Source organism: Echiichthys vipera (assembly GCF_963691815.1).
Source record: "Echiichthys vipera genome assembly, chromosome: 13".
NCBI lineage: Eukaryota > Metazoa > Chordata > Actinopteri > Perciformes > Trachinidae > Echiichthys > Echiichthys vipera.
Window position 1 is genome coordinate 8,619,732 of NC_139838.1, and position 19,149 is coordinate 8,638,880.

General features: G+C 39.3%; 1 protein-coding gene across 1 annotated transcript; it reads right to left on the reverse strand.

Moving 5' to 3' along the window:
• Window positions 1-2,449: 2,449 nt before the first annotated feature.
• Window positions 2,450-14,432, reverse strand: LOC310955759 (CMP-N-acetylneuraminate-beta-galactosamide-alpha-2,3-sialyltransferase 1-like). The gene is made up of 7 exons (XM_083925775.1): window positions 14,350-14,432; window positions 12,222-12,503; window positions 10,452-10,648; window positions 7,047-7,214; window positions 6,351-6,381; window positions 6,142-6,261; window positions 2,450-4,496 (listed from the first exon to the last, which is right to left on the reverse strand). Exons 2-7 carry the CDS (start codon window positions 12,468-12,470, stop codon window positions 4,329-4,331), a joined length of 933 nt encoding a protein of 310 aa, XP_083781901.1. The 5' UTR covers window positions 12,471-12,503; window positions 14,350-14,432; the 3' UTR covers window positions 2,450-4,328.
• Window positions 14,433-19,149: the final 4,717 nt, after the last annotated feature.

Here is a 19,149-nt window from a genome sequence, read left to right on the forward strand (position 1 = left end):
ACAGTGCACGACTGCATGGCACTCCAGGGGCCACATGCAAAAACCATGTGTAGGCCTATGCACAAAAAAACCATGCGTGCTCCTTTTCGCACACATGTGTATATTTATTTATAAAGGAAGAAGTTGTTGTGAGATCACGTGTGTCCTCGCAAAGACTTCAGACCAGCGTACACACAGTTTGAGCTGAGGCAGCTGCTGGTGATATCATGAGCAGGTTGCATGTAAGGTGAGAGACAGGAAACATTGTTTTGAGGTTGTTTGCCAATTTCACTCATTGTGTTATGATTTTTGCAGACTAAACTCCATTCTCAATTATTTACGAGTGATGAATTTCATCATTCTTTTTATTGACATGAGAGCCTCTCCTCCCCGTTAACGGCTGGAAAAACATTTTGGAAAGTCAGTTTCAACATGAGCAGTATGAATGAATCATTGCTCATCCTTTTGATGTTTCATGATAAGTATGATGATGTTGGCGTGCAGAAAAATGTGATGAATTATTGGTACGGATGCTACAAATAGCAACAGACGTGCGTAATGACAGCTGCTAAGTTGGAAAAAAAACTGAATCCATCCATCCATCTTCAGCTGGGGGGGGGGGAGGGGGGGGCTGGAGCCGATCCCAGCTGACTGAATTCACATGTGTGTTACCAAATAAAGTAATGTACAGTAATAGATTAGTGAATCTTAATTGTCCACATGTATTTTTTATGTCCTCATTCAAAGTGTTGTCAGAGGTGTAGCTGGAGGTGGAGGGAGTGTTTAAATACATATTAATTCATTTCAGTTTATAGGAAAGGGTGTGACTATGACTTCATTGTCATATTGTGAAAATACTTTCACAAGAGCTATTGTCTTTATGAAAGGGCACATTTCACAACAAATGCTAACTGGAATTCTTCATTGTGTTGCATAAGCAATGGACTAACTATTAACCTATTCAAAAAAAGAAAAAAACTTGTTTTAGGCTCAGCTCTTGGTGGATCCAGCTTGAAATTACTTGATTTATGGGTTTTTGCTTCAATTAAGTATTTTTTTTATATAGCAAAGGTTATGATTAAAGGCATAAAAGTTAAAAAAAAGCAAAAAATACTTTATAAATAACGTGATACGATTAAACAATGAATAAAGAAGGCAAGACTTCTGTAGAAACCTAAAACAACTTTGTTGACAAAAATGAAAATCAAAACAAGGCGTCAGTAGAAAATGGAATAAAACCAATAACAGATTTAAAGTTTGTTTTGAAAAAAAATAACAGCTATTAATTAATCTGCTAAAGAGGACACATTTTTTCGGCGCTCAACTTAAATCTGAGTTTTGTGGCCCTGACGCGCCAGGCTGACAGTCGGTCATCAGTCAGAGCTGGGCCAGGGGTGAGCATCAATCACCCTAGGTTTTACGACGTGTTCTGTAACGTTGCTAAAGACAGTAACTGCCCTTGAGGGAGTCCGAGACTACAGCTCTGCATCTGGACACTATTGTAATTGCCTAGTGTGTCTTTTTTTTCTGTTTAAATGCAGACCTCATAGTTTCTGTAATAGCATGATTAATGTATGGGCTGTATACCCGTGTGTGTGTGGCTGGCATCTTCTGGATATCTCTTCAACTCACACGCATGGATAAAAAAAGCAGCAGAAAAATTCAGGTTTTTATCAGGCTCAGGACCAATACTGCTTGTATGGTCCAGGCTCTGGTAGGGCTTGGACAGAAACTATGCAGGTTCATGTTGGGGCCAATCATCAATCTATTTTGCATATCTTGCTACACTGGAACAACCAGTCCCATTTGTGTATAACTAACTTGGATGTGGCAACCAAAAGTTTGAATGGACAAGTCAGGGTGTGTAACCGTTCATGTCAACAGACCCATCTGCACAGGTGTATCGCACAGCATCAATAACAGGTTTGCCATTATGCCAGTGAACATCAGACAGTGAGTCATCATGCGGACAAACCCAGATGAATGCAGCGATTGCACACTATCAGCCACACCTGTGTATGACAAGTCTTTTGATTCATTTACATTTTCCATGACATTCTACAACAAAATCTAAAAAAGAAAGGTCCCCCCAAACAATTCCATATTGAAAGAAAAGCAACCAGCATGTCTGAGTATGTATGTTATACCCCTATCAACAAATATCTTAGCTTCCTAATGATACTGTTTCCCAACTATAACTTTACACAGATTATGTTCTTATACTATTAGCCTGGCTTACCACATCTCTTGGGCTCAAACCCAAGTATGAGAATAAATTCAGAAGACAATTCAGCATATTCACATGGCTGCGATCGAGAGTGAGGGAATCACAGAAGTCACACTCAACGTAACCTCAGCCAGAACGCGTAAACACTTTTCTTTAGGTCAAGGTTTGTGAGAAGAGAGAGAAAAGGGAGGTAAAGAGAATTGCACAAATCTTTTGAGCTGAACAGACAAGCACAGAGAAAAATATCACCCTCCTTCCATTTTATTTAGGAAAATGCATTCACATGTCATAGAATTGTTTTTACAACTTTAACAACCCGTCATTAACAATTCGCAATAGCCATTAGGTAAAAAACAAAAAAGAAACCCAGAAAAAGTATGTAAAGACAATGCTTTTCCAAATAAATGTAAATAGCCAATGTAAATGTAAATACATAAATCCACACACACACACACACTCAACTTGACACACACCCTCAACTTGATCCAATCGTACTCGCCTATGGGAGTCGCCCTCTTGTCAGACTTCGACTCCACCTCATTTCCTCTTACCAAAAAAGGGCATGTATGTGATGTTGGGGGGAGGGACATACGTCCATCTGGCTGACATTTATCTTAGAGGAGAAATGAGGGCCAGTGGCTAGCTGTCACTCAAGAGGCCGCGCCCCTAAATATTCATGAACCTTAACCTCTAATAAAATAAAAACTAGCCTGGTACCAAAAAATAAATAAAAAATCAACCCCCTCAGTATTGTCATGGAGATATGATCCGAACATACAGTCTAGAATGTTTTTATTTTGTACAAGGCCTTAAATAGGTTTAATTATAATAATACATTTTATTTGTACTGCACTTTACATTTAACGATCTCAAAGTGCTACAGAGCAGAATAGAAACAATCTAAAAATAAAAGTAGAAAAAAAAGTAATAAGTTAAAAGGAGAACTTCAAAAAGACATTTAGCAAATGCTTTGGTGAACATATTATTATTATTGTCATAGTAGGAAAAGCTGATAACCCTAACAAGAGCTGTGTTCAATTTAAGTGTTCCAGAGGGAAGTACTGTGAGTCAGCATACATGATACCAGGACCCGGAAATCAAAGCAGCTAAATGGAATTCAGAAATGATTCATTTCATTATTTACACTTTTCCTACTGTGACGAATCAAAATGTCTTCGGACAATAAAAAGCACATTGTGTGGCTTATTGTAAATGTTCACCACCTCCTGTGAAGTACAGCTCACAGCCACTTCCCCAAGCTTTACAGCTTTACAGCACCCTGAAGTAGAGAGGTCACAAAGAGGACACAGAGACAGCCACACCATTTCAATGACACTTCCAAAAAGCAACACACATCTTAGCTAAGGTGCATAAGACACTGGTTCATTTTTATTATAATTTAAGTTTATTAAAAGGTAACAGTCCTTCATCCCTTCCCTCTGAAAAATACTGAAAAAATGGCTTGAACACATGATGTCTGGCTCGTCACACTGACTGACTCAAGCTGACTGTCGAGGGCCTATGCATGTGTGAAAGTTTGCACGCGTGTGTGTGTGTGTTATTCTCTTTGCTCACACGGTGCTCACACGCTGCGAAACCAAGAGAAAGGGAGGTCAGAGCACCAGTCTCTTGATTCTGATTCAATCACATAAAGAAATAAAAACACCACAGAAAAAGAACCCCTCTGGAGGACGCCGACTTCAGGTACTGTGCATGCCGACGCCAGGCACCCTTTGCATGGCCACACAGGCTGAAATCTGGAACCAGCTTTGTGCAGTCAGCCCAAACAAGAAACAAGGACCAACACCTGGAAAAATGAATGGTAAAAATATAACACCCAAGCTCTAGAATGGCTGGACATAGAAATTACACCGTTATTGGTGGTTATGACCGTAGTTGGGAAATAGATGAAAGCCCGAAACTGCACAACAGAAGACGTGCTATTGCAGATCAATGCAGATCATGTCCCACATGCTGGACTGTGCCGATGCCCCCCCAGAATCCATCCCATCAGCTTAGGCCTGTGCCCGATATTGGCAGAACTGCTTTTGAGATTGCTGTGGAATCGAAAGAACAAGAGGAATACAATTGACCGAGACAGAAGATTAAGAGAAAACTAATCTTAAAATCCTTTAAAAAAACCTAGGGTGCCCTGATTGTATAGTTGCTGAATAACGTCATATTCGTGCACTCCAGCATGAGGTCCAGTCCTGAAATTTTTGTTTCTTAGAGTTTCATAGTAATGGTTCCAGTTTCCATCTCTGTCTGCTCCAAACCCAAAAACGTTGACCTGGGAAAACAAACATGAAAATACCATGAATCTCAGCTAGATTTAAGTATTGCCATTTAAATGTTTCTTGTTTGTGTATCAATTTGATGCTTTTCTATTTTTTTTTAATTTCTGCATGTTCTATGTTTAACGTACTGTATTCTCATCAACAGGATTGTATGATATTGTATGAGAAGTTCTGCAGAAAAATCCGTATGATATCTTACAAAACGGTGAAAGGAAGTTGACCGTGAGACGCGATGGACTGGAAGTGGACTGCGACCGTTGCTTTTGGTGTCTGTTAGGTTAGGTACAAAAACTACCATTATCGGATTGATTTTTGCCTTCAAAAGGTGACAGTTGGAGTTAGGCATGAAAAGCACTTGGTTAGGATTAGAAATAAGGTTGTGGTTTGGTTTAGTACATCCAGGACATGACACGGCACCGGGAAACAAACCCCAATGACCTGTGTTATGGGACCCATCCAGCAAATGCACATATTACTGCGCCTTACTTTTTTCTGTTATATGTGTGAAAGAAATTATGATATACATGCCATTGTATAATTTAGTATTATGGTGCTACTCCACAGTGTCACTAGATTGCCGTTTGAAATCTTAAAGCAATAATTGCCATTTTGAAAAAACACTTATCTACATTCTTGCCGACAGTCATATAAGAAAATTCATACCATTCTTACAGCTATATAGTAAAATGAAGCTCAGCATAAAGACAGGAAACAAAGGGAAATTAGTGTAGCAAATCGTTGTATTGTTTTGTTTTACAAAAACAAAATGAAACTTGATATCATTATTGTCTTGTAACAGTATAGCAAGAAAAAAAGACATCAGAAAAACTGGGCGTCTCACATCTACTCATCTCTAACGTTACAACTTTGCATATACTGCAATTCGGTGTCTGAATATTTGGCCTAAACTTACTGGAAGTCCCACAGCTAAACAAGTGAGTGAAATGGTGAAATGAATATGGATCAATTAGTGTGTGTGTGTGTGTGTGTGTGTGTGTGTGTGTGTGTGTGTGTGTGTGTGTAGGAATGCTGTCCATAGCACTGAAACGGAGCAATATTGTCCATGGTAAGCAAAATCCAGATGGAGAAGGAAAGTGCGAGGCGCTCAGCAATGCAAAAGCAGCAAGTAAAATGCTCTACTCCTATCCCCCCAGCTGCTTAAAAGCGCTCTGTCTGATCATGGCCTGCTTGTTTTTGTGGTGGTAAATAGAAAATTTGGCTTAATTTTCCCTTTCATCCACAGAACCCATGTCAAATGATGATTGGGCCAGGCTATCTTTTGACCAATGGGGCTATCCTGATCCTAACCTCTCAAGATAAAAGCCTATCCTCAACCATCTGTCCAACCACTCCTCTGTTATGTAGGGCGTGTTTTTGCCAAGAAAAGTAATTGGATTCATTTTAACGCAACAGGCTCATAAAATGTTGAACTATGCTATTGTAATATACAAAATGCATTTCTTCTCTCAAATTGTTTTTGCATATTTGCCTTATGTTTTGACATTTATACCGTATTTATAGTCTTTGTCTTCCTTGCCATTGCTGGAGCATTATTATTTCTCCGTGCATTGCTGCCACAAACTGTTAAGTCAGTGGCATAGCATGAACTTGTTGGTATGATGTGTAATTTGAACTGACCTCGTCACAAATTTGCAGGCTCAAAGCCAAAGTCAGAAAGCCAGTGGATGGATAACGGCCCTTCTTTCCCAGCCACATTTCATGGACATATTTCATGAAAGCTGGATTGAGGATCATCACCTGTTATGAATCAGATGGAATATAAACCATTCCTTTCTGCAGTCCATACATGATAAAAGACAGTTCAGTTTCATATTTAGAAGACTCACCAAATCCTTATTAGCAGTTATCCTTGAGTTCCTGTTGGGGGTAGCATTATTGTTAACTTTTGTAGAAAATGAATTGATTACCAAACATTGTTTTGTTATAATTCTATGGAACTACTTTGTCCAATTAAACATTTTTCACAGCAATTCAGGTCTATGAATTGATCGGATCAGATATCTGGTCACACAAGGTGGTACAGTCCTCATACGTTATTCATGACATAACACAGAGTATATTAAAAAATGAAGTAGCGGGACAATTTTGTGAACCTGACCTGTTTCACACCAGAGTGAATGGCCAGAAACACAACATTTCGAACTAAATAAAAACTAACTTTGCTCTGTCTTTGCTGCATGTGTAAATGGGCGACCTTATGCTAACACATTGCTATCAACTTACAAAAAAAAGGCTAGGGATAGCTGTACGCAGCAACTGGATAGAAATTTCAATTTGATTTCAGTTACTGCTCAGAGGAGAAGGTATAGCTTAACCACCTTACAGTACGCTTTTCCTGCAGTCAACTACAAAACTTCCTTAAATGTGTTACTGATTTCGCATAACGAAATCCATTCAAAGCAATTACTTTTGCCAATCTATATTTGTCAATTCAATTACAGATTCATATACTGATATTGTTTTAACAGAAAAAGAAAAAATGAACAGATAGAGATGCAGATAGCATTGTTTTAAACACCCACCCTTCATTGAAGTTATTGATGAGCCACTGTATATCTTTAATCTTGAATACAAACAGGACAAGATGAGTTTGGTTTTCCAATTTAATAGCACTCTCCGGATACATTACATGATGAGTTGTTTTGGTACCAACATCTGCTTCAAAGCCTTTTGTACGTCCATGGTTCATTCTAAAAAATACAAGATAGTACGTTTCATATCATGTTGTTGAAGGACATTTACGTATATTATGATTGAAGTGCACACTGAGCACTGTTTGTCACAGCCCTCAGCATGTGATACAGATGTGCATGGAACCCTTGAGTGCCTGTATGAAACATATTAGGCTTTCACCTGTAGACTTATTAGAGTAAGAGTGAATGAGTGAGTAAAGGTCCCTAATCATGATACACGGTACAAAACGCTTTGCACTGGCCATTCTACTCATTTCCTATGGAAGAGGCAGTAGCGCCCAATGTAGCAGTAGCACCCAGTGTAGCAGTATAGCGCCCACTGAGCAGTAGCACCCAGTGTAGCAGTAAAGCGCCCAAGGTAGCAGTAGCACCCAGTGTAGCAGTATAGCGCCCAATGTAGCAGTAGCACAGTGTAGCAGTATAGAGCCCAGTGTAGCAGTATAGCGCCCATGTAGCAGTATCGCCCAGTGTAGCAGTATAGCGCCCATGTTGCAGTATCGCCCAGTGTAGCAGTATAGCGCCCAATTTAGCAGTAGCATCCAGTGTAGCAGTATAGCGGCCAATGTAGCAGTAGCATCCAGTGTAGCAGTATAGTGCCCAATGTAGCAGTAGAGCCAAAAGTAGCGGCAGCGGCCATTGTAGCAGCATGCACTGTTCAGATTCGCCTCTGTGCCATGGCGCTCAAAGTTAAAATCAGTTCAACTTTGACCTAGTTGTCGCTGACCTTTTAAAGCTCAACCAATGAGACAGAAGCTTTCAGAGTGACATTTACATTTCCTTATCAGAGAGCGACATCAAGCCAGCTACAAAGATGGAGGAAAAAGGTATAGTTTGTGTGTCTGAGTTACCCAAACTATTAAACATGTAATTAAAACCGTATCACGATCCGAGAAGAAGACGTAATGCTTGGAGGTTTATAAACAGTCACACCAGGTGTGTGCATAGGCAGTTTACGAGCTAACAGTTGCTATAATACTAATGTTGATTTAGCTGTTTACTGGGTCCCTGCACCCATCCTCGCGGAGAGCCCAGGGCAAACAGTTTAATATTTGAAGGCTCCTTAAGAGCAGCAAAGGCCACATAGGGAAGAGGTCTAGGTGTTGGATTGGTCAAACAAACACAGGTTTGTGTCCTGGGGTCCGTTTTACAAAGCAGGTTAAAAAAACTATGAGTCTAACCCTGAACTCTGAGTTGATCTACTCTGAGATAGGAAACTCTGAGTTTTCGGTTCCAAAACAGCAGATTTGCGTTAGGTTGATCAACTCAGAGTAGTTTGACCTGGAGTTAAGCGCGTGCACCACAAGTAAAAAAAGACAGCATCAATGGAGCCCTGATTCGACGAGTCACCATAGCAACCGGGAAGCGGAGGGCTACGCTACCACTGGAAATGGAAATATTAATGCGCTCATACAGTGAGTTTGAGCAGGTTTACACCGCTGCTGCAGCAAAAGAGAGGGAGACGGTGCGGGAGAACATTGCGGCTAGGGTCAGTGCATAAGTTTAAATGTAGTTCTGTTGCAATCACAGTAATATCACAGGGGGAACTGCTTGAGTGGGAGCCTATTAGTTTATTTCATTTAAGTGCAACCCCGCGGGGGAGAAGCGCACTTGGCAGCAGCTTAAGATGAAACATAAAAGCATTGTTCAAACAGGTAAAACATCAGCACAATCTCATGGTGATGCCTCATTTTGAGCATGTTTTACATGGTAAAGTAAATATTACCGTTAGTGGCTGTTTTATATTTTGTATAAAAAAACTCCCTTTTGCAAAAAAAACGCAGCGCAACACAGAATATCTGCTGTGATATGAAACGGTACCGCTCAAAAAGAGAATTGCCTGGAAATGCAAGAACATCTATAATCAATAGTTTGATAATCATCTCCCGACGAATATTTAATTCTCTGAGCAGTAATTCTGCACCTTCATCCACGGGATCGTTATCAGAAGGACACGCCATGGTGGTGAAATAGTTGCGACCTAATATAACTTCTAATGTCTGATTTTTGCAGTGATTTTCTGAAAAAACAGACGGAACTATACTACGCCAAAACTCGCCCGCTGACTGAATGAATGAGGAAATCAAACACCGTGTGGCTGAAAGAGGGCGGAGACAGAGAGAAACTCAAGGTTTTCTGAGAAAAACCTGGTCCCGACCAGGTTAGTTTCAAAGAGCATGTTACCATGGTAACTGACCGAGAGGTTAAGTTACCTCTCTTTGTGAAACAGGCTAGAGTTACCCCTCTGTCTCTGGTTTGAGTTACCTCCCTTTGTGAAACGGAAAACTCAGTTTCCCTCATTTCAGGGTTAACAGACTCAGAGTTTTCACTAAACCTGCTTTGTGAAACAGGCGCCTGTTCATGTCCCCACTGTTCATGTTGTTTATAAACACAATCAGTATGGCTTTGCCTTGTGCTTTTAGGCAGCTGTGGCTAAGAGGTAGAGAGGGTCATTATCAGGTGGAGAAATTGGCGGTTCGATCCCGGGCTGTATGAATGTCTGTTTGAACTGGTGGGTGAATGTGACAAATAGTGTGAAAGTGCCTTGAGCAGTCAGAAGTCAGTTTGCCATAGAAATATAGCTTCAAGATTTAACTTTTAAACTTTGTCAAAATGGACACGCAGTTCATATTAAGAAAATCACATAGCCTGTATAGTTTACAAGTTAAGGGAGGGACACACGTCCATCTGGCTGATGTTAACCTTCAAGGAGAAGTGAGGCTCAGTGACTAACTGTCACCCAAGAGGCCGCGCCCCTAATTATTGATAAACTTTAACGCAAAGTAAAAATTAAAAACTAGCCTGGTACAACCCCCCCCCCCCCCCCCCCCCCCCCAGTGTTTTCATGAAGATGCAACCTAAACATACAGACTCGAATGTTTGCACCAGGCATTAAAAAGGTTTAATTATGCTGTGAAAACGGCCTTTTTAACATGGGAACAATGAGAAACTGCTCTATTATAAAACCTGCATAAAACCATGAGAACTGCAGTTTTTAGCACTTCCTTAGTGGATCAACCAGGTAGTTGCTGTGGTTGGGGCTTGGTAAATCAAAAGCAACAAAGGTGTGATTCTTTCAGATTTACCGGAGCAAGTAAAAGTATTTAAACTGGAGTGGTACCACAATTTGAAGTGAATTTGTGCAGTCGGCGTGAACATACCATTAGAGGTTAATACATTTTTATGAGAAATGTTGTGAATTTGACCTCAGCATTTAAGATGGCAGTAATGAATTACCTTATTATAATATCATGAGCATCTATGAGAGGTCCATAGTGTGATCCCAACAAATTACCAGAATTTCCCACCACAGCACACGTCCTGCAGCGGGCAGGGCTGGACTCTACAACATCTGGAGTGGGTGGAATAATCCGAAACAGGTTGTTCACTGTTTCAGTGTAGAAAGTGAAGCTCCGTCCTTCAGGCTGTAGGAGCTGACATACATTACAGGAGAACATTGTTATTCCAACATCAGTTTACAATTTTATCACATACCAGCTCATCATACCAGAGTATTCAAAGTTAAGATCCTCAAGGTTCTTTAACACTATTCATTATCAGATTTTTTTTTTTTTTTTACCAATTGCCATCAAATTTACTTACAAGATAATTACCCCTCTACAATACTTACCTATTCCCTACCTATACCAGTGATGCACAGGAAACTACACAGTGTATACTATGCTGTTAAATTAGATTGTATTTAATTTAGTTGCACTTCCTCACTGAAATTGTAAGGATTTAAACTTAAATCTGCAAAAAAGTGATCTTTTTTAAGGAAAAACATTACTATATTAAGTTGATATGACATAGCTGCATCCCCTAGCAATGCTAGAGTATACACATCAGTTGCTAACAGCTAGCATTTTGGGACCAGGATATTTCCGGGAACAAAAGCGTTCTTTCCTAACGTTACATTAGAGATGCTTGATGTTTGCTACAATGTAATTTCTCCGGTGTGTCTCTGTTTTTATCTGGTCTTGAATGTACTTTATAGCATGACGGAGAGCGAGTTATACCCAGCATGCTGTTCGGTGTTGTAACAGTTGCACTTCGGATGAACAATTGTCAAGAAAATCGAAATGTTAGTTTATTATTTACTGTCTTTTAGCTTTGTTTTTGGTCTCTACCAACTCCTGAGGGAACTGTCTAGCTGCTAAACGCCTCTATGCTTCCTGCTAAATGCTTCCCTATGTTCATGTGTCAAAAAGTTGTTTTGTTCCAGCTGACAGAGAACAACATTAGACACTAAACAGGTTAAGGTCACAACAGTCCACGCTTAGTCTTTTTTAAAAAAGGATCTGAAAATGTGCCTGGAACCCAAATTAGTTGCTGCTTTTCCGCAGCATCACGCAGCCAGAGGGGCGAAGTCACAAAGAATAGATCGTTGCCAATGACAGCGTCATTAATTGATCCACTAAAACCAGATCCAACCCGCCAACTTTATGCATTATAGTAGCACATTCGTCAGAACTGAGGGCAGAGAAGAGGACTGAGTGTGTGTGTGCGTGTTAGGCTAACTTGGAATGCTGCTTTGTCACTTTTAATCCCCAGTCCATCAGTGCTGTTGTTGTAGCAAAGATGGATGATTTGTAGCGGAGGACACTCCTTACAGTATGAATGCACATCATTACCACCAGCTCTCTGAAGACAATCTAATTTCACTGTAACTTTGTGGGGCTGTTAGCACTTATCATTGTGAATTGGACTGTGTTTCAAACGTGGCTCATTTGCATAGAAAGTGACTAATTGTGCGCCAAACATAGACATATAACCTCATTGAAAGATGTGTAAATAGCACAGGAGCATGAAAAGCTATTTTGTTTATTTGTTTGGCAGCGTAGTTTAGGGTGCATTTCTCCCATTGTGGGTACTTTGAGAGTTCTTCTTTTACTTATCGTCTTATGTCAATCCTTTTGTGAATTCACACCAGAGTGTCTAAAGCAATTAATGTTGAAAGAGAAGCAGAATATGTATGCAGTGTCTTCAAAGATACATTGACATTACCTTCCACCAGTTGTAAGCATCTTCTGAGATTGTATGATTTCTTGACAGAAAGGGTTCAGGAGATGCATTGATAAGGTTCCTTAACCGTGGATCACCCTCTGCTAAGCATTTATGACAGGCACAAGTACTTGTATGCACAGAGTAAAAGGGATTTACAGATAAATCCCATGAAGATCTATGCAATACACCAAGGGCAGCGATGCACAGCAGGGAAATCAGAACTTTGATTTTTCCAAATCTGGTAAGCATCTCAGCAGCTTGACTCTCTGGGTCAGAACCAACCTGTGGGTACAAGATGATGCACACAGGTGAGCGAGTTATGTCAGCTGAGGACAGCATTCTACCACTGGGTAAAACCAGTTGCTCACTATGTTCTCTTCATCTGTCATACAGCCACACCTTTGACAGATATATATATATATATAATCATTGCTATCTTATTACAGAGGCCACACCTGTTATTCCCAGGTGTTCTCTCATGAAGACACATTGACGTACAATGACCACAAAAGGAAAGAAGAGCAACAAGCAGCTTAACAAATTATCAAATCAATAGCCAGCGAGAGTGTTGGGTTACAGCTGTTGGTATTCCAGAGAACCTCAAATGTGGTAGTGAAATTAGACATTGTGTACAGTGGAGACAATTTGAGTCGAACTGACAAATAACATAGAGTAATTTACCAATATAAATTCTTTATATATAAGTGCTCTGTAAGCACTTTTCGATGTTGTCACAACTTTCATACTGCATCACACCACGGTCTCAGGCCGTGCAGCCGCTACACAAACTTTATAAACAAACACTGAAGGCATTGGATAAAAAAACAAGCAATTCTCATCACCACTGTAACATCTTTAAGAAGTAGAATCTTCTGACCTTTGAAATTTAAAATTTGAAAACTATTTAGGGTAAATGTGTGTTTAGTATATACATTTTTTCCACAGCCTTGCCCCACCACCACTTAAACAATTTTGAACAAACTTTAACACTAGCACAAGGTAAACAAGATCCTCCACTAGAGGGGACTGTTGTGTCTGATTTTAGTCCACAAAGTTAAGATGGCATTTTCAATCATCAGAGATTTCAGAGCTGTAAACGTCTTTAAAACTTCTGTTAAAAATGGCCAAAAGAAAAACAGCCCTGCAGTCAAAAGAAGCTCATGCTTATATGTTTATGTTTATATTTTTAATTTTTAAAAGTGATATTTTTTTAAATGTAATCTGCTCTTTTGATTACACAGTATTTGTAAAAAAAAAAAATACTTCTGTACGGTGTACATCTTTCATATGTGATTTGACTCTCCTTTTTTTACTGTGATTTTGTTTACACTGTTTAGAATAATTTCCATTGTGTTGTGCACACCCAGGAACTACAGACTTAAATGAGCTCTTCGCTTTCTCTCACGCACTATATTTATTGTGCAGTGGCAAATAAACAAATAATAATAAAAACAATATAGAAATATAACAATAAAATCAATCACAAATACTATTCAATCAGTTACTTAAAGCAGCAAGTTAACAGTTGTGTTAGATGATTTTACTGTTCTGTGGACATATTATTCAAAAGTGTATAATTCAATGTGACATATTTGTCTGTGTCGCCAGTGTGTGTTTATCGCTCCAAGTGAGCGTGTGACACTTGGCATGGCAGCTTCTGCCACCAGCGTATGAGTGAATGCTGTTGTAAAGCAGTCACTAAGAGACTAGACAAGACTAGATAAATGCCTTTATCATTGTATTAAACATAGGGTCACTATGAGGGTGCAAACTGACACGAATAAACAAGGAACATAAAAGGAGAAAAGGGAAATGCAATGTGATGAGCCTCACATGATGAAGCTGCTTTACTAAGAGCAATTTAAAGAATAATTTAACAGTGAGTGCTGTGAGCATAACAGCCATGATATTTATTTTTACTAAACTCATAAATGAACAGAAGGATCAAGTTTGAAATGAAGTGTTTCGCCCCCAACAGTTTCTTCAGTCAAAAAGTCCCACACTTCAGTTGCCTTTCTTGATTGTGTTAGGAGTGTAAGGACCTATAGGCAAATGCCACAAGCAGTATGCCAGGTTAAATTGACTTTTTAATGATAAAATTAGTTGAAATATATCATTTTCCTCTTACCTGAGAAGAAAAAACAAGCCAGTAAGGCGAGCCCAAATAAACCTGTTAGATGCGGCAACTGATCAACAGCAGGTAGAACTGCCAAGAGGCAGTACTGGAGGCATGGCAACTACAGAAATGGGGCGTGTCAACACTTGGCATAGTTCCAGACTGTGAAAAGCTTTGTCTCACTTATGTTAGGGACTTTTTACCATTTAAATTCACCAGGTTTATTTTTTTTATGGATTCCCTCATCAGTTTTCTGTGTGGAGACAAAAAAACATCAGGTCCACAAAGGTTTGTCTTGTCTCTGAGTCTGGAGACAGAGTAGATGAAAATGAGAGAATGTTTATACAGCATCTGTTTCATCTAGGTTTTCTCAGCCAAAGATAAAACCTGCTAAGCATGTCATTCTAATAAATTATGTTTACCCACTGTAACGGATGTGCTGATGGGCTGGCAGGCAGTAGACTCGTGTTTTCAGTATCAACATGATGTGGCATTCCTGAAATGAAGTATCTGTATAGTAGTCATGTTATGAAATGCCCTGCACTTTGTCCTAATTGCAAAATGAACACACATTATGTGAATCATTAATTAAAAGGACCTATAACAAATTTGTTGTATTACTGTGTGACATTTAAGTGGTTTCCCAGGATTCCATGCCCCTCCCCCCACCCAATTATTTTCAAAAAAATATATAACTGAAAAAAATTTACACATTGTTTTTTAAATGTCTTAATTTATGTATTAGTTAGGGACATAACACAGAAGCAGGACATAGGGTCGCCGAGGAGTTAACAGTTAACATAATAAAAGTGTGTGGAAAGAGAGAAAGAGAAATATTTTTGTTATGTTCATATTATAAGCATATGTGTTTTTTTTTTTGCTCTTGTGTGACATTTATTTTGTGTTGTGGACACAGAAATCTGATACAATCAGATTTGGACATATGTGGTCCTGAATCCCATACATATCTGATCACTGGCCATGTGACCACTTTGAGGACAACAGCCAGAGCAACGTGTTTTCCTACTGCTGTGACAAGAACGTTTGAGGATAAAGTATTAAGTTGTTACAGTACAGTACTAATTTATCAGCTGGCTAGTTAGCTAGCTTACTATTTCCATATGGTGTTAATGCTACACTGGTTACAGAAAATGACCCAAACATCAGGCTGCTGGCCATCTGTCGTACTCCCCGCCACTAGGAGACTACTTCAGCAGTTCCCAAAAGCGGAGACGGATAGTGGCTAAACAACTTAAATTCTGAGCAGCACAAACCTCAGCGCCGAGGGTCCATTTAACCTGTGTAACGTCAACCAAACATCAACCAAGCCTGCTCCAGGGGCGTTACCCCCCCCCCCCTACACCTGTGCCACATTCTGTGAAGAAGATAATGATTAGCCAGAGGCAGTGTTGGGAATGTATGAAGGGGAAAAAGGAGCGATGTCCAAAGGAAAGCTTAATGAAGCTATATGAATTATTTTCTTTATATTCTGAGCCAACTGGATGGCACTCACTGTTCAACAAAGGGTGGAAAGCACAACAAATTACCAGTCCTTGAACTTTTTTTCTTTTAACCAAGAGCACCATCCAGTGGTGCTTCTTGAAGCTTTACTAGGAAAAAGTCAGTTTTACTACAATAAATAACCAGACTGTTAAGGTAATTTGGCATGTGGATGAGCTCTACATAATTTCCCCAAAAATGTATTGCACACTTGTTGCTATAGTGCGCCATTGTTTAAACTACCATGTGCCAATGGTGGCACCCGTGCCCCAGGTTGCTCACAGGGTGTCACAGGGAGTGGCAGAGTGCCGCTGCATGGTTGTGTGTGTTTTGGATGAAAATGGGGATGTTCAAGAGTGAGGCCCTTAACTGGAGTTTTGTAGTACCGCCGACCTCTGATTGGTGCCTGCCCGATGATGATGATGGCAAAGAGTGACACATCCCTTCTCATTCTTCAACCGGCCACACTAGCCCTGTATTATTCATTTAATTGTTAAACCGAAGTAAGTGGATTTTTGTTTCTGAAAGGTACGTTTTTTTTAATTCGTTTAACTAAGGGAATTTCTGTTTGTTTTGTTGGCACTGGCCCATCCTGAGCCATCACCTGAATATAGACCAGCTTTGTAAAATGAACGTAGCCTGTAAAAAACATTCAGCTGATTGTATTCAAGTCAGAATTTGGCTGCCTGGGACGTGGGAAGGGTTAGAGACTCATTCATGTTATGTCCTGGCTCCCGCTAGATGTTGTGTATTATCTATGACCTACAGCACAGCAACAGCTCTCCTGACAGCTGACTCGTTTGAATGGGCCCATGGTAGGTTTCTTCAGAAATCAATAATGATTGTTGATTAACAGCTTGGTTCAAAGTGTCTTTATTGTCCCATACAGGGAAATTGGTTTGCTGCCAGGATTGAAACACAAAACACTGTTAAACAATAAACAATAGGAACAAGTTTATAGAGTGATTCAATATAAGGCTCATCAGATATGTTTAAGGCAAAGGCTGTTTACACTCTGGTAGTAAATGTTCCCAACATGTCAGTAGCAAACGATGCTATTTCCCCCATTTCCCCTCACTTTACCCAAATAGCTTTTTGGCCTAAACATAATCAGGTAGTTTTGTTGCCAAAATATAACCAATCTGCGAGTATAATAACTCCACAATATTTTAAATGATATCCCATGTGAGAAACAGGCTTTCCTGGGTTATAGTCCAACACTTAACCCACAGATTCATCCATAGACATGTTGATTCATGAGTTGACATGACTGAGTCTGTCTCGGTCCCTCAACCACAAACTGACAACCACTTATTGTGACGCGAATACAATAGAAGAGGGTAGCGTGAGTGTGACATCTGCTTAATGTTATCAATGTTGTCAATTGTAAAACCTATAAATAAATAAAAAGAAAGTAGTCAGATGGTTGGTGATGGTGAGTGTGATCATCGGTGCTCACCAAGAGCTCCCAGAATGTCCACAATGTTTTTTTTCTTCCCTCTGAAGCGAAACATTGCAAATATCGTCAACCCACTAAACAGGGTTAGTTGTTGCCAATGTACACAGGAGCTGGCTGACTTCAAGTTGTAGTTAATGCATTTCATTTGTTTCTGTCTTTGTCTTCACAGTAAAACTAATTTATCGTATTTGTATTTGGTGAGAGTGTGGCAGGCAGACATGCTCATTAATCTATTATGTTCCCTCATGCTCTCTGTAATGTTTTAATGAAGCAGAAGCCGTTGTCATCGACATATTTTATTGTTTTTTTATTGTTGGAAAGTTGTTGAAAGTTGATTGTGGCTCATAAATAGTCTTTACTTGGCTACTGACCAAGTTTTCAATATTTATTTTGTAATCATCATCAGACAAAGTAAACATTTATTTTTAAATTGTTTAATGCAACAGAGTTCAGCTGCAATATTGACATTTAGAACCAACAAAAGGTCGTATTCAGGTCCGACCAGTGTTGCCAACTGGGCGACTTTCTTGTCAAATGTGGCGACTTTCCAAATCCTCTTACTCTAATCTTAGCATTATCTTAATCTTAATCCTCTTAAACTAGCGACAAATCTAGCGACTGTTTCTGGTGTGATTGGAGGTGTGCCACGTCCAGACTGCAAGTTATTTGCACATGTGCACTGATCACGCCCGGGATGTGAATAGTAGAGCTAGCAATTCCACCCCTCATAACAGTTGTGGTGTATTGAAGAATGAGAGCAAATTTTGTAACTAATGGGAACTTTACTCTCAACATGCTCAGCAGAAGTACAAGCATCACAACCATAGCTTCTTCTTGTTCTCTCAGCACATACATACTGTACATGATCCTGTATTATTCAGAACACAACAACAGTGATTTGATAAATTTGATATGCTAACATTTAACAGGACACAATATATTTATGTAATGTGGGTATAGACAAAACATTAAGTCATGAAATTATTTTGAGAAGTGATGGACTATTTCAAAGGCATAAAAAACAAAAACAAAAAAATCAACAGAAGAAAGTTCATTTTTACTTCTGAACCCATTTAGGGTGTTTTTTTACTCACTTTTTTTGTTTTTATCTCCCACAACGTTATTCCCCTCTCCTACAATGTACATTATATTTACATGCAATAAACTGGGTACAACCATAAAGCCATCATTCCACATAAATAAACTGCTAGATGTTGGAAAAACAACTCAAACATGTATTATAAATGTGGCTACTGAAGAAAAGATTCTCTGCTTTGGAAAGCTTCCCTGTGTCAGGATGTCATGTGATGACTGATGCAATTGACAGACAATGGGTCAATAATGATTTTTTTTATTTATGATGGTGGATAGTTCCTGAAAACAAAAATCACATTTTCAGAAGACCCATAATAAATTCATAAGTGAAGCATGAATTAATGTTTTTCCGCAACAAAGAAGAACACGCTCATTCAATTAGAGAAAAAGTAGAAATCATTGGAAACCCAAGACAGCCATGACGGATAGGTTTGTTCTGTACATCGTACAAGTGTATGTACACTTTTGACCACAACTGTATTGAGTGACTATATGCATTAAACTTGCAACTGATCTGATCACACAATCTCAGATCACAAAGTGGTTGAATATTAAGAAAAGTTAAGCAAAGCCTGGTAGATTAGATAGATTTCCATATGCCCAGGAAACACTGCACTGGATTATATTGGGTGGATTGGTTCAAATCCTGATCATTTGGGTATGGCAGAAATCTTGATGTCAAATGTTTTGGATCATTTGAATTCCATCTCAGAGGTGAATTTGACATAGACTGACAAATATCAGATGTTGTTACGCAA

Excerpts from the sequence above, each read along its gene's own strand:
- LOC310955759 (XM_083925775.1), bottom strand. The coding sequence starts at position 12,470 with ATGCTTACCAGATTTGGAAAAATCAAAGTTCTGATTTCCCTGCTGTGC. Across the intron at positions 6,382-7,046 it reads ATCAATAACTTCAATGAAGG|GAACTCAAGGATAACTGCTA; the intron begins GTGGGTGTTTAA and ends TACCCCCAACAG. Across the intron at positions 6,262-6,350 it reads TAACTGCTAATAAGGATTTG|GTGATGATCCTCAATCCAGC; the intron begins GTGAGTCTTCTA and ends GATTCATAACAG.